General features: G+C 40.6%; 1 protein-coding gene across 17 annotated transcripts in view; it reads right to left on the bottom strand.

The window, feature by feature from the left end:
• Positions 1-1,454: 1,454 nt before the first annotated feature.
• The window catches only part of PROX1 (prospero homeobox 1), a 57,243-nt gene continuing 42,751 nt past the window's right edge, over positions 1,455-15,946 (bottom strand). For 15 of the 17 annotated variants that reach the window (XM_082833233.1, XM_082833228.1, XM_082833230.1 and 12 more), the window contains one exon: positions 1,455-5,439. In XM_082833233.1, coding sequence (XP_082689359.1) covers positions 5,251-5,439 — 189 coding nt within the window. In that variant the 3' untranslated portion in view covers positions 1,455-5,250. Of the gene's footprint in view, positions 5,440-9,035; positions 9,139-15,946 lie in introns of all 17 variants that reach the window. The other 2 variants (XR_014325985.1, XM_082833235.1) reach the window with 2 other exon arrangements.

Genomic DNA, 15,946 nt, shown 5'->3' with positions numbered 1-15,946 from the left:
CACAACTATTTTTTTTTTCCTGTTTTAAAATTTAGTAGCTGCCAAACTAAACTTTTTACTTTTACTTTAAAATCAATTGTCTACTGCACCTTTTTATTTACTTTTTAATATGGACAGGGAGTCTCATTGTTTTTTTATCATATCAATTAATATTACAGTACATCCTTGGTAATACAAAATTGTACACCTTCATCAAATAAATTAGGATAAATTAAACCAATAAATTATGCAAAGTCTTCAGAACAATAGACAACAACAAAAATCCACAATTGAAATTGCCTCTAGCTAAAAAACAAAAATCAAAAATTGACTTTATCAGTTCAGTTATTGTACTATATTCAAATCAAAGGGTCTTTATTACAAAAAAAAAGAGCTTAATAATGCTATTTACAACATATTGCTAAATAATATAAAGGCAGTGTTTTGTCACGGTTTATACTATATACATATGAGAAATGGCTGGGACAATATTGGGGGAAGCCAGGACCTTTGATTTTTCTGGGTATTGCTGAGACCAACCCCAAATACATTTGCTTTTCTAATTCTAATTTTGAAGTGGTAATATACAATTTTAAACTGCTTTTCCCACCTATGGAGAATATCTGAATATTTTAAAAATAAAGAATGAAGCCATTTTCACAAAAGCGGGCCAGTCTGTTTGCCTTTTCTGTTCATGTCTGTGCATTTTCGGGGGTGTCAGGTTTGAGAGAGGGCTCAGTTGAAAAGACTCAAAGTCCAGATGCTTCCAGATTCCGTTATATTCTTAGAAGGATGATTATTATAAGAAGATGCAAAGGTTAAATACCAGTTTTGATCCCAGCTCTGAATATGAGCATTTTAGCTTTAGTCTTATGGATGGTTTACAACCAACAGATCTACAGAAAACAAAACTGCATTTCCTTCAACATCACATGTAAGTGCAATACAGTAACTGCTTTACTCACAGAAACCAGTTACGTTCTTTTAAGGGGAGCTTTTTGAAAACAATGCTTCTTGTAATTTGCAAACACAGAGTTTGTACCAGAACGAAACATTTGTACTATTCACACCAATGAAGATTCTATAATATACATGGCAAAGAGATTCTGCTCTGTCCTCACATGTACACTGCTTCTTTCAGGGGAGTCTGTAAACCACTTTTTCTTTGATGAATTTATGATTGCTTCTGGGGGACATCTTATTTTTAAAGCCCCCAGATCTTTCGCTTTATGACTTAATATTAACCTGTATGTGTATGCATGTATGTGTGTGTGGGGGGGGGGGAGGGAGGTTACGTACTAAATGTCTTCATGTACATAGAAAAGAAATTTCATAAATTTACAGAAACTGCATTACCCTTGCCCTTGACATCTGATGAAAGAGACTGTTATCTTTTAAAAGTAGAGAGCAGGATTTTCAAGAATGCTTTCAACTGTCTATACAGTCACTGAAGTGTTCCTAATAAATTCAACAGATGTTGTGAGAATGTAGTTATTTATTAAAATCTCATGTCTTACGTAACAACAGCCATGAGGTTAAATATTTACATTGCTTTATAAAAGTTCCCCTCTTGCTTTAGTGTTTTTGTTTTGCTTTTTTTTGTTGTTTTTAAAATTTTTTAAAATGATATTCACCCACATCCCTAGCACAGCAACAAAGATTCTGCAAACATAAAACACTTTAATGAAATAATACTTGGAGGCACAAAGCAAACTTCAGGAATATGTGGGTGAACATTTCCTTAAATAATTACTACATTCTACCATCTTCCACGTTGTTTTACCATTTAAAGTGAAATGTCCTCATTAAACAGCCAGAGATACAGTAAGAATTAAATGTTTTGTTGTTGCAAATAGAACATTCTTTTCACAAAACATAACAAATGCCTAAAACAGGTCCTTAAATCTAGATAGGAAAAGGTAAGCTTTCCACTTCACACGCATATATATATGTATATTTTTACATGTGTGTATATGTGTGTATGTGTTTTTATGTTCACACATCTGCACACACATATATAGCACATGGTATGAAATATTGCTTCTATACTACTTTTCATTAGGCTAAGAAAACACAAGATTTGCACCACAGTTACAAAAAATTGGCTTCTACAAGAATTTTCAAAACTCGAATGCTGCTCAAACAATTGAGGAAAAAATAATTTGCGGTATCAAACTGTTCTAAAAATTCTCTTCTTCAAAAACGTATTCTCCTGCTTTGTTTTAAAAAGACACAAAATATGCATAGCTATCAACGTTATGTCAAACAGCCAGAAAAAAAATCTAGTGTTTATTGCAGCTGTAGTAATTGGAAATAAAGTCAAAAAGATGAAATCGAAAGCCACAGAAGGCACAAGAACAATTGTACTTGTGGGAAAAAACTGGAATTTTGAAGGATTTTTAAAAATCCCCCCGCTGGTGCATTTAGGTCTAGGCACAGACTATAACCTCAAGTGTAGATGCAAAAATAATTTAGGGTTAGCAGAAAATAAGTGGAAATGTGGTATTTCAACATGGACTTTAGACTTTGTTTCCCTATGTAAACTGTCCCTAGTCCTTCACCCTCCCACCAGAGAAAGTGAACTTTCTCCCAAGTCGCCAATTTTTACTTGGTGAGAGTTGAGCTAAGATTGGAAAGATGGTGTTTTAAAGAAAACTTGTTAAATAGGAGTTTTGAGAGATAGGCGTTTGTCATTTTCCAATGCACTGGGAGGCACAAGATTTTATGATGGTGAAAGAGAAAAGAATCACCTAAAAGCAAAACGATTGAGTTCTGTTTCCAGGACAATGAGGTGAGTTTCTCCTCACGCTGCAATTTCTACTCTGAAACAATTTCTATGCCTCAGTGAACACTGAGAGGATATTATTGTAGATAAGTGCATCAACATTTGGTTGTGAACACACGTTTTTGCTTAATTTGTCTATTTCAATTAGAAAGGTAGGGGAGAATACTAAAAATTCAAATACCTCAGGAATCAATACTGAATTTGCCCCAGGTCAGGAAGATACTAGCAATCTATCTTTATAGGTGAAGACATTACAGTTTTGCCTTTTACCTTGCAAATGGCAACACAATGGTGATGTGAATTACACGGGAACAGCAAAGACCCAGTTCTGTGCTGATGTGAACAATGAATGTCATACTCTTGGGCGTGAAGCAAGGCGAAAGAGTGTGACCACAAGTTGAGATTGCTTCCCTACTTTGTGCTGATTGGATTTTCTTTTTTGGGGGGGGTTTCATTTTATTCCAATGTGATGATTATCCAAACACTTTTTTTTTTTTCCAAACAAGCCGGAACAAGAACAAATTGGCTCTCATGGGTCTGTGTAGGAGCCTGCGAGCTGGGCGATGTGTTTGGCTGTGGGTGCAGAGTGAGGCCCAGGGTGTTCCAGCCCGGGCCACTGCACTCTGTCCACACCGCAAGAGGCCACGTCTCCTGAATGACGCAGGCATCACAGGACCGCGCCGTTTAACTTAAAGTCAGCAGGTTTTAAGGCTTTGTGCTGACAATAATTGCCTTCATACATTCCTGTCCATCAGCAGAATTTATAAATGATGTTAAATTACAGCGATTGGGTCACCTAGTTACATGGGTCAAACTGCAGTCTCCAAAGTCAAATGTAATTTTTATAAAAATCAAGGAAAAAACGATATTTATGTTGTATACGATCTAAATACCAGTTTTTTTTTGTTTTTTTGTTTTTTTTACTTTGTCACTTTAGGAGATGTAGATCAAGTTACCAAAGGGGAGGGAGGGTTCTGGAAAACACTATTAGAATAAAAAAGGAATTCTTACTGCATCTGCACACAAAACCCATCTAAGAAAACAAGTGTGAACGCCATACGGCTTTTTAAAAGCAAGTACGGGACTTTGTACACCTTTGAAAAACTGGAAAAAAAAAAAAGAAAAAGAAAAAAGAGGAGAACCATTGAAGAAAGCATGAAATAGCAGCTAGCTTTCTTATGTGTGCTGAAATTGTGTCTTTTGGGTTAACTCCCAAACTCTCCTATTCTATACACTCTTCACGTTTTGGTCAATTACTAGCTTCTGAATTAGAAGAGACTGTATCAATTTCTTTAAAACGCTGTACCTAAAATGAAGAAACACTTAAAAATTAGACCGTCACCACTTTGAATATCCATCAGGGTAGAGTGGAAATGTATAGGAAAATAGGTCATTCTCATATGTACTCCTCTCAGGAGGGGAAGATCGAGTCAGCTAGCAGCTGTTAACAAACTTCTAGTGTAGGCAGGAATTTTATGGTCAAGTTGGGATGTCCTTTATTCCTTACCATAGAAAGGAATTCAGAAAATAGTGTTTTTTGAAAAAAGAAGTGTTAAATATTAAACAGAAATGATAATGCTTTTAAACCACATAAACAAAGTTGAGCAAAGAATAAATTTGAAACTTATGTGCCTTTTAGTATCTGAAGCAAGATAAATAGAAAATGATAACACGTTATAGGGGTTTTTCTGTATGAAGAACGATAGATACTTACTTATTTCCAAGAAGAACCTATTGCAAAATTTCGAGAGGTGACTAGAAATCACATGAATTTCCAGTCTCATTTTGAAAGAGTCAGTTTTGTACAAAACTGCTTTGCCTCCAAAGAAAATGGTACTAGCTTGTGGCGTTTGCCATTTCTCTTAGGAAAGACTTGACGGTTAGTGATTATGTTTCTTTTTAAAATTTGACCTTTTGGGATACTTGTGAAAAGTGAGTTGTTCATCTGCCACTGGCATTATTTTTAAATGTGTGATAAAAAGCGACTTACTGAGTTCAAACCAAACAAAATATTTAAGTTTATCAAGTGGTTCCATTGAGTTTTCTGACCTTCTCAGCAGTAAAAACAAGAGACACATCACTGACTACAGAGTAGTGCTGTGTCACGGGTCTCCCTCTGCCAACCGCCATGCGCAATAAACCATCAATCCAGCAGAAGCATCTTTTAAAAATGCCCTTCCTTGCTCATATAGACTTTACACACGTCAACATTCTTTTTCCCTGAAAATTAACCCTATTTTAAGTCTCCAAATGTTAAGGGCCTTGGGCAAAAGTAAACTAAAGGCGGAAGGAAAAGACCCATCCCCTTGCAATGGAAAACAGAAGAAAATGAGAGAAAGATGATGAGGAGGGATTACCAGCTGATTTTGTAACACATCCATGCCTCCCATACACATATATATGAAATCAAAATCTAGACACGGATAACTTGGACATCCAAAGGGGACTGCTACTATTCATACATTCGAAAAGAGTTGTTGAAATTTCTACTCATGAAGCAGCTCTTGTAGGCAGTTTGGGGATTTGAAAATCTCAGGGACTTCACTATCCAGCTTGCAGATGACCTTGTATATAGCCTTCTTCCAGGAAGGATCAACATCTTTGCCTGCGATAATGGCATTGAAAAACTCCCGTAATGTGATCTGCGCAACTTCCAGGAATCTCTCTGGAACCTGCTGATACAAGGAGACAATGGCATTAATAAAGTTTTCAGTTTCAAGTCTCCAGTTCTTCAAAGGAAATTGAGCTAAGTTCTTTCTTTCAGAAAGGGGCTTACATGGCACCTGCATTTTCTAAAAATGGCCGGCCTCTATTCTCTTATGTAAAGTCGTTATATATAGTAGCATTGTAATGTGGGGTTGACAGCTTTATAGAGTTTTAGAAAAAGACTTGTGCAAAGGATACATGCAGAACTACTGAAAAACTGGGATTCCACTGTGAATATCTGAGTAGAAAAAAGGCGACATACTGTTGGGATTCCTCACTTCATTAAATAGGTGTATTCCAGAAGCAAGTCGCCACCTAATCGTTCAGAATTTGAATCATATTTCCATTATGAAAACAAAATGTGTTCTCAACAGTAGAATAATAATTGGCCTTTGATATAAACTAAACTAAACCCACACTATAGATGAAGATAGCAAAAATCTTAGTTTCCTGCTTGTATCAGAGGATTGTTGACCCAGATGTTAAACTGTATATTAAAATAATCTGCACTATAAAGTACAGGCATACCTTGCTTTACTGCGCTTTGCTTCACTTTATTGTGCTTCACACATAGTGCGTTTTTTACAAATTGCAGGTTTGTGGCAGCCCTGTGTGGAGCAAGTCTATCGGCGCCATTTTTCTAATAGTATCTGCTCACTTCATGTCTCTGTGTCACGTTTTGGTAATTCTCGAAATATTTCAAACTTTTTCATTAATATTATATTTGTCATGGTTATCTGTGATCAGTGCTCTTTGATGTTACTATTGCGAAAAGATGCAACTCAAGGCTCAGATAACGGTTAGCATTTTTAGCAATTAAGTATTTTTAATTAAGGTATGTACTTTTTAAGACATAATGCTATTGCACACTTGATAGACTACAATATAGCATAAACATAACTTTTATATGCACTGGAAAATCAAAATATTTACGTGACTCGCTTTATTGCGACATTTGCTTTATTGCGGTAGTCTGGAACGGAACCTGCAATATCTCTGAGGTATGCCTGTCCTCTATGTACAAAAAAAGAGTAAGATAATGATACTAACACTGAATCCCAAAATACAAAATTTGAACTGAATCTTAAGATCCTACATTGGAAAATAGTTTACCTTGAGATTAGAATTGCTCCATGAGAGAGTGATTTATGCAGCTGATAGCAATAATAAAACCCCACATTTTTGGACTGCTTATTATGTGTCAGGCACTGTGTTATGTACTGAATGTGAATTATGTCATTCAATTCCCCCATCTCTGTGATTATTAACCCCATTTTACAGTGAGAAAATGGAGGCTCAGAGAGATTAAGGGAATCGTTCAAAGTCATTGTACTCTAAGATAAACATTCTTCAAATATTCTTTTCAGAATCTCTATCTGTTAATCCTTTTCTCCCAGAGCAGTGAGTATATATGTGGGTGTTTTTTGTGTTTGTTTATTAATTATTTATTAATAGTTGTTTATTTAATAGTCTAACCTCTTGTCTAGGGAAAGGAATAGCTATTGATGTACTTATTCAGTATTCTTTGTAAGTTACACGGTAAAGCATGGCCTATCTTTCCCCACAACAAGGAAATGGATTCACAGAATCATTCCATGTACTCATAATTTTCCAAATACACACTGACACTCTGTAGATTTCTTTTAGTGGGGTACTTATACATTAATAATGTTTTATTTTTACAGTAAGTGCAGACATACGAGGAAGTAAAATGCACTGCAGTTATATGTGTAGACAGATCTGTCTACACATATACAAGAGGTATGTATTTTCATCTTCGTTCACACTTGCCCCTCGCCAAAGTAAAAGGGAGGGATTGTCATTTTGAACACATTTGATCCCTTTCTCCATGCCTTTTCTCAATTTGTGCAGTGGACCTTTTTATAATGATAGTAACTGTTAAAGAAAACGAAAAAGATACCAGACATCCCTGTCTTACGTATCTGGAGTTGGACAAAGAAGTTCAGTGCATCCCATGGCAAGTCACTTGTCCTTTGAAGGAAACCTAATAACACCCCAGAAAAAAAGGACCCCCATCTGGGGCTGATCAGAATCTAGAACAAGTGAAAAGTTTGAGAAGCCCCTCCCAAAGGTATTGGCTAGTTTCTTAGGACACAGTCCCCACCACTGCCTGGAAAATCATGGAAACATCACCTTGTCCCCCATGGATGTGCAAACCCATATACCCCAAAGGCCATTCCCTGCTGAGAATTCATCTATATTTTCAACTCAACTTTGATGATTTTCTCCCCAACCTCCTGCACATACATGAGTATTTGTGGGATGGGAAGGGCCTGGAAGAGCAATCACCCCTCCTAGTCACCTTATACTAAATAAAAAGTCAAAAAATAAATAAATAAAAAGAAATTTTAAAAAAGGGCCTTCCCTGGTGGCGCAGTGGTTGAGAGTCCGCCTGCCGATGCAGGGGACACGGGTTCGTGCCCCGGTCCGGGAAGATCCCACATGCCGCGGAGCGGCTGGGCCCGTGAGCCGTGGCCGCTGAGCCTGCGCGTCCGGAGCCTGTGCTCCGCAACGGGAGAGGCCACGGCAGTGAGAGGCCCGCGTACCGCAAAAAAAAAAAAAAAAGAAGTCATTAAGCATCCCTTTTGAGTACTCCTCCCTCTTCCCCAAAGATGATCCTTCCCATTTTATCAAATGGGCATTACTGAGAGAGGGATTCTGGCTGGAGAACAGTTATGCAGTGCAACTACCCACTCTAACTACTAGGTTTGGGAGCTGTTAGCCAAATGCTACAGAAACATCATCAGAGTGGTCTTCCTGCCCATTAGCAACAGATCCACGATGAAGATCTATGTTCCTTGAACACTCGGGGATGCGGCCTGGCCTGGCGGAGAGCTGCAGGGACAGAGGGTATGGCAGCGGCTCCAGATGAAGTCCCACCCACTCCAAGGACCCCCCCAAGAGATCTGGGGAGCCAGGGACCAAGGGAGCAGGGCTGATGTTTAAGACAGTCAGAGGAGGGAGGTGCATCCAGAACGGCATCAGCCCTGGAGGAGGGAAGAAGCGTAGTTCTAGGGTTTGCCTGAGAGCAACTCGAAGTAATTTCTTTGGAGGCGCGTGCAGCCTCCACCCTGTTATTCCTTATCATTCGCCATGCTGGTTACTGGATTTTAGTGGGTCTTATCCTGTTTTAAACATTCATTCCTTTTGGCAGTAATCTTGGGCTGTCCTTTAACATCTTTTGTATTTGTGTCTTGATGTTATTTACCTTTTCACCTACTTATTTCTAGATGTAATGAATGTATCATAAGATGTCTTTAGAGAAGAAGTCCTGGCTTCTATTCTGCGCATCCCTCACAATGCTTCACAGAGTTCTTTCGCATCATCTTTGATAAACCGTTCATAATGAGACCCTGCCTTCTGCTTTGTTCTACACTGCGCTAGAGTCACACTTACCTTCTCCCTAAATACTGAAACAAAAAAGGAATTTTAAAGTAAGGATAGAAAACAGAATTTAAAGACTTGAAATAGATCTCAGAACTCATTTTATAGATGAAGAAACAGATTCTGTGAGATGAAGAAATTATGAGATGAAGAGACTCACGTGAAACAACTTATCCAGGTGTCTTTCCATTAAACCGTTCTGGTTCCTTTTTAATGCAATGTCCTACTTAGAAGAGGCATCAAAACCTTGACAAGCTGTGGATCTGTGGTTTAGAAAAACCACGGAAGAGCTAGTAACTTCAAAATAAGTGCAAATGACACAAAAGATTCCCAAGAGGAGACTACGGTTATTGGTTTATGTTTGGGAAGGGATGAATTCTTTGCAAATGGTTTGCTAATTTCTTGCTTACTTTGAGGCAATACTCATGCAATGGATTGGGCTAGGTAAAAGAAAGTTATAATGAGATCCTCTAGTACTAGAGCAATTAATCTTTCTTTGGTGGCTCCAGAGAGGTAAACTGATATGTAGCAACCGAGTGCCAAGGAATCCCATCCACAGGTAGAACTATCACCCATGAAAAAGAGACCCTTACCTCTCTGCCAGAAAAGTTTCCCCAACTCCATTTAACAGAGTAAGGGGCGGGGGAGTCCTTTCTGATGTTTTTTGGGGGGTATCTTCGAATTCAGGGTTATGAGAATGGTGTTGCCCATATTTTTTCAGTACCTCTTCACACCTAATGGATTTCCAATCACTAATAAACATCTGCAGAAAATCCCTTAGTGACAAGTAATCCCTTATCTAGGTTTCTTTTAATAGAACCCAACAATCTGCAGAATGAACCCTAGAGTTATCTCCTCAGCATCAGGTGGCAACAGTCAATCAAGTCCCTGGAATGCAAGACAATGCAGGCCGCTGGGAGGGGGAGGGAAGGCCGTGCCTTTGGACATGCCACAGGGGGAAAACAAAAGGCTTCCAAAGTCTCTGGCTGGGACTCTGAGGCTATTGTGGGAGTGCTGAGTGTTCTTCAGGAGAGGAGAGTGGAAACTTTGCTTTGATAAAAGGCATCCCAATATAGGAACCTCACCCCAAATGGTCTTGCCTCTCCTTGCTCTGATATTTGGAGGAGAATATCACTGCGGGGAGGTACTTGAATGCACTCATATATTTCAAGGGGGTTGGCTATCAGCATCCTCCCATTTCACCACAATTGTTTGCACTTGAGTCTCCTCAGAGCACATGAGGGCCCCGTGGGCTTAGATGAAACGGGAGAAATGGGAGGATGTTTTCCAGTCTGTCAGCCCGTGCCCGAGTTGCCCATATGTGCCCGCAAGGCGCGCGCACGCACAGGCGCGCGCGCGCACGCACCGTGTTGGGTGAGTGGTTGTTTTGCTGTTCTTTTTTTTTTTTTTTAATCAGAATGAGTGGCAAAGACACGTTTGCCCCCCGTCTTCCTCCTCCTCTTCCCAGTTGCTTTACCTTCAAGGATGATTTGTTTTATTAAACTGACTGTCCCTAGCCTCTGCAGTACATAATAAAAGCCTGACATAGCAGGCTGCCTGCTTTCTGTGTCCTGCAGACACTCATCATAAGTGTCAGGACATACCAAGGTTAGCGGTCACTGGAAGTGTGCTCACTGGCCCAAACCTTGCCAAACGCTCTTGGCAGATGAATGAATGTCACAGAGAATAGAAGGGGAATTACAAAGGTTAAAAAGAAGACAGCCTCTCCTATTTTCTGGAGATAGAGAAGCTGATTTTTCACAACTCGGAAACATCCGTAGGCTCATCCCTCAGCCTCTTGCAGGGGACCTAAACCCTGCCCCTTTCGCAGCTCCCCGTGGATACCTTTCCATCCTCCATCCCCTTTAAAAACTGGTCTGCTGGCCGAATTTCATCAGTGGAATGATCTTTGCTGAAATGGACAGAAAACAAACCAGGCATTGACCTCTCTCCCTGGCCCCTCCCCGATAACCGACGGCTCAAAGGGCTTATCAAGCGAATCAATCAGTAGATTACGATCTTATCAAGAGAGATCATCTTTTAGGTTCATCTTTTAAACTATTTTTCTTTTTCAGACTTCAGTGGGGAAATGGAAAAGGAGACATATATATGGGCAGAAGTGGCTAACTGATGGGAAATGGAAAAGGAGACATATATATGGGCAGAAGTGGCTAACTGATGGGAAAGTAAAATCCTGGCTAGTATTTTGGTGAATTAGTTTGCGCGTGGGTTTTCTTTCTTCATCCTCCTCCATTTAAAAAAAAAAATACTATAAAAGGGCAATAAAATGCTGACTGTAAGAAGACCATGTCAAGGAGAAAAGGGTACTGGTATTTTGGATACTCTTCACTGCTCGCCTTGGAGAGAGAGTTATTCTTGTCACAAACCCTTTTGTCTGCATCTGCTGACTGCTTGCCTGTAGCCAGCAGCATACTTTAACTGTTTTGTCACCTCCTAACATCACATGCATCAGCTGTTGGGCTTTTGTTACGGGTATTGTAGAAGTAATCCGCTGTGGCTGGTCTACTGTGCAGTAAATAAAACAGAAACGGGCTTCTCAGACAATTCTGCATGAATATTTCAGATGGCTTTTACAACTCCGATTCACAAAATCAAATAAATAAATAACTCCCACAGTCCCCCGCCCCGGCCTCTACCCACACAGAAACAAAACCCCTCAAACTAGACCCAGATGCCTCCAAGTCAACTGCATTGAAGGCACTGACTTGAGCCTTCAAGCAATTGTTTGAGTGAAGTTGAAAGAACAGCGATCTCTAAACTTCAACACTGTGGTGTTTGTATTTATTATTAGAGTTAAACACGTCTGATTCCGAAAACTGGGTAAGAGGCTTTGAAAATCTCGAGAGCTACTTTTCTCCTTGGGCTTTCTAAAAAAAGATGTCATGCCATCAGTAGTATATAGTTAGAGTTGCCCTATCAAATCGCTTTTGTTGTTTCCATCTGCATTTTCGTCCCTTCCACTCATCTGAAAGGGGTCAAAGGAAGATGCTTGTGCATCTAATTCATCCTAAGAGCCTTTCCAAAATGTTTAACCTGTACTGGAGCACAAAAGGAAAAGCAAACTTTGGGCCAGGATTTTTGCAACTGAATTGACGTCGTGAGTTCTCTTAAGGGCTAAATAATGTACTAACCATAACCATATACAGTGAGGCATTTTTCTAGACAACTTCTAAGTGTCTTTGGAGAAGTTAAAAAGAAAAAGGGCATCTGTATGCGGCTGCGTGCATGTGCACACACACAAACATCAAGATCCTAGGAAAGGAGACAAAGTTGAAGTACTTTCCCCGAGCATTCGCACGTGATTCCTCTAAACAAACTCTCCCATCCCTGATGTTTGTTAAGTAAATATTGATCAAGGAGAGACATATCTCCTGACGGCAGTGGCACAAACTGGGGACTTAGACTGCAGACAGAGTGGACTTAAATGGATAAACTCAGATGCTTTAGTAACTCCTCATTGAGATTATCAGACAAAAAGGGAAGGACAGATACGTTATTGCTGTTCCTCTCCACTGTCTCACTCTCACTGAATTCTCCTGCCAGAGGTGGAAGAGGGGAATCGCGGAGCTATGAAAGATGGTGACAAGATGCTGCGACTAGGGGGTCTCCCTTAGCAGTCACACACGCATTTATCCTGCGTGTACAGCCGGGGACTAGCTGGCCCTTCAGAAGGGCAGAAAGGGTGCAGGGGATGGTGAGATTGTGTTCCAATGCCCTCTCATTATGGGGAAGGATTGGATGGGAAAACAGGCATGAATGGGCTTTGTATCCAAATGTATCCAAATAGTATCCAAATGTAAGGTGGTGGTTAGAACCTTAAGGAGGAGTCCATCCACTTCCTAGGAGCCAGTTCACTGTGATTATTAAGTGTATGCAAAGCAGTGTCTTGAGAGGTGCTTTGAGGAGGTTCATGTGGCTGATTTTACTGGCCGAGTCAACACACTGAGAAAAGTTGCTTTGTGTTTCCCAAGTTTTATTTCAGTCATTTCATGATTGTGACTAGAATCCTGTCAGGGGCTGAACGGCCACATAAGCTTCCCTGGAAAGGGCAATTTTAAAATCAACTCTAGAGACTAGGTTTTGTGTATTAGGCACCGAACACCACAGTCAAAGAGCAAGGTGTTATATTTAAGAGTTCCTACCAAATGGCTACATGGCGCTTAAAATTTAATAGGATGCTCGCACCTCTGTTTCAAAGGACTGGAATTATTCAGGGAGCGCTGGCTACAAAACTGCTTGCAGACGCTACACCGAATGAGGCCGAGGAAGAGTCTGCAGCCACAACCGGGCTTCAGACTAAAGTCTCTCTGACTCCGATGCTCCAGGTGGCTTCAGCTTTCAGGGACCTTACAGGATTAGGTCAGTGTGATGCCCACACAATTTTAGGCCTATGAGTGGGCTCACCTCCTACTTACATGTTTTGCTACTTAAATATGTGAAGGCTAAATGCTTATAGGAAGTGGCTAGAGTTCAAGGCTATCCTTAAAACAAAGCAACGAAAAAAGAACCACCCCTCCCCCCGCCATGTTTCCTCCGTCTAAGCAAAGGAACACATGGCAGTAACAGTCTGTATCAATTTTTTGTAAACCTTCAAAAGAACAATGTTCTGTTGAGCAAAATTCAGTAGCATTCTGTAAACATTAATTTAAGGAAATCAATAGACTCAGTGAACTAAAGCCACATTGCAAGATAAACTGGCCAGAGTGCCACTTTGTCAAATAGATTTTCGTTTTCTCGGCCTGATAAAGACAGTTTCAAAACGGGGCAAACGTGTTGCAACCAAGGTTTGAAAAGTATGTGGCCTTCAAACAGTCTGCTCATTCTTCCTACAAAGCTGGATAAACATACTTTAAAAGTGATAAGACGGTTTAGAATTGATCTGGCTTTCAAATTTTACATAGGGTAGATTTCTTGGTTGTCTCACAGGAAAAGAGAAAAAAACAAAATAATGCGCACATTCAGAATAGAAAATAAATGTACTTGGGAGAAGGGGTTAAATTGTCTTGAGAAAAAGAGCTCTGGGGGCAGTGTCGGTTGATGCTTGATTTTAAAAAAAGAAAGGAAGAAAGAAATCTTTATTCATGCTGACCTGATGGGCAACAGGCTTTCTTGCCAAACTCCAAAAGCCAAACTCTCTAGTGGGTTTGGGATCAGAGGTTTCAGCTGGTGGAAGCTGCTCCTTTCTGTGAGCACCATGCAGTGTCATATTAATATGCAAGGGAGGAGCTGGGGGCGGGGAGGCCAACCTGGGGAAGGGCCGGGGAAGGACCCTGAGTGGGCGAGATCCACGCAACAGCCTCAAGGTTTCTCTCGGCCAGCCTGCAAGAACTGCAGGGATAATTAGGAAAAGTGGCAAAAGGAAAGCCTGTCTCTTGTCTTGTGGCTACAGCAGGGACCTGCACTGAGCTTGTGGGGATACACTTCCAAGTGAAATTGCCTGCCATCCCCTGATGCCACACCAGCTCTTATAAATGCCAGCAAAGTGGCGCCCGGCTAGGACATGGTGCAAACAGTCCGTTGGAGGGAATGTAATAAAAAGAACGAAGGGTCACACGGGAACTGCAAGGAGGGAGGTTAAGGATCTACCTTGACTGGACAGTGGAGCGCCATGGCAAAGGATGCCAGGCAGCGGACTCTGGTCTGCGGTGTGGCCGTATGGGCTTGGCCATCACCCCTCACGTGGACTTCTCTCAACAGCGCGAAGGAAGGACCAAGGCTGCCCTGAGGAGTTTCTTTGTTTCCTCGTCTGAATTTGAACCTTTTACCTTTTAAGAGTGGGTATTCACAAAATACAGAATTCACAATAAAGTTCCTATACGTTTCAGATGTTGATAACATACACATTGATAAAATGTGCCGGGATTGAGCATTTGGAAAAACTGTGACTCTAGGTAATAAAAAAGACTGCCTTGGGCTTCCCTGGTGGCGCAGTGGTTGAGAGTCTGCCTGCTAATGCTGGGGACACGGGTTCGAGCCCTGGTCTGGGAAGATCCCACATGCCGCGGAGCAACTGGGCCCGTGAGCCACAACTACTGAGCCTGCGCGTCTGGAGCCTGTGCTCCTCAACAAGAGGCCGCGACAGTCAGAGGCCCGCGCACCACGATGAAGACTGGCCCCCGCTTGCCACAACTAGAGAAAGCCCTCGCACAGAAACGAAGACCCAACACAGCCAAAAGTAAATAGATAAATAAATTTATAAAAAAAAAAAAAAAAAAAAAAAAACAAGAAAAGGAAATAAAAAGTGTAGAGATTGGAAAAAGAAAAATGTCCCTATTTGCAGATGACATTACTATCTACATAGACTATCTCAAGGAATCTCAAAAAAAAAAAAAAAAAAGACTGCCTTCACATCGATGCCACCTGTTAATAATTTGCGTATACATTTTAAACTGTGCAAACATCCCACTGGCAACTTTGCCTATAGACACCAAGATAAATAACCATGTCTCCCACAGCCCCAGAAAAGGAAGTACTAGCTTGCTGGGAATGGAATGACGCATGTCTTTATAATAAACTCTATGAGGCTGTCGAAATTATTTTGTGCCGCTGAAATCTGGTTCACCAAATACGCCTGAAGTGGCTAGTGTGCTTGCTCATGCTTGGAGGTCTTGGTGTTGTATGTATCAGGAAATACAATAGTTGTCATGTTATTCGTTGTCATGAGTTAAATTTTCCGTCTCTCCCAAACACGTCTCAACACATGACTCCAACTTTAAATGAGCATCAGTCAAAATAAAACAAAAACAAAATCATAGAAAAGGCATCAAACACTAAAATCTCATATTTTCTCCCATCCCCCCACCCCCAAGAGACTATAAAGATACTCTCCCATCTTAAAAACAAGGGTGAGCTCTCTGCTGGAAGGACACATCTGGTAGGCTGTTCGGATAAGATGGGACCGAGACTACTGCATCAAAGAAGCGTAGTTTTGGAACTTCAGAACTAGAAAGGATCTCAGAGAGTTCACATTCTACCAAAGAGAGAAAAAGCCTCTGCCAGGGGTCGGCAAACTTTTTCTATAAAGGGCTGGACAGTAAATACATAGGCTTT

Source organism: Leucopleurus acutus, assembly GCF_964270905.1.
Source record: "Leucopleurus acutus genome assembly, chromosome: 2".
Classification (NCBI taxonomy): Eukaryota; Metazoa; Chordata; class Mammalia; order Artiodactyla; family Delphinidae; genus Leucopleurus; species Leucopleurus acutus.
This window is presented reverse-complemented; position numbering and strand designations above follow the sequence as displayed.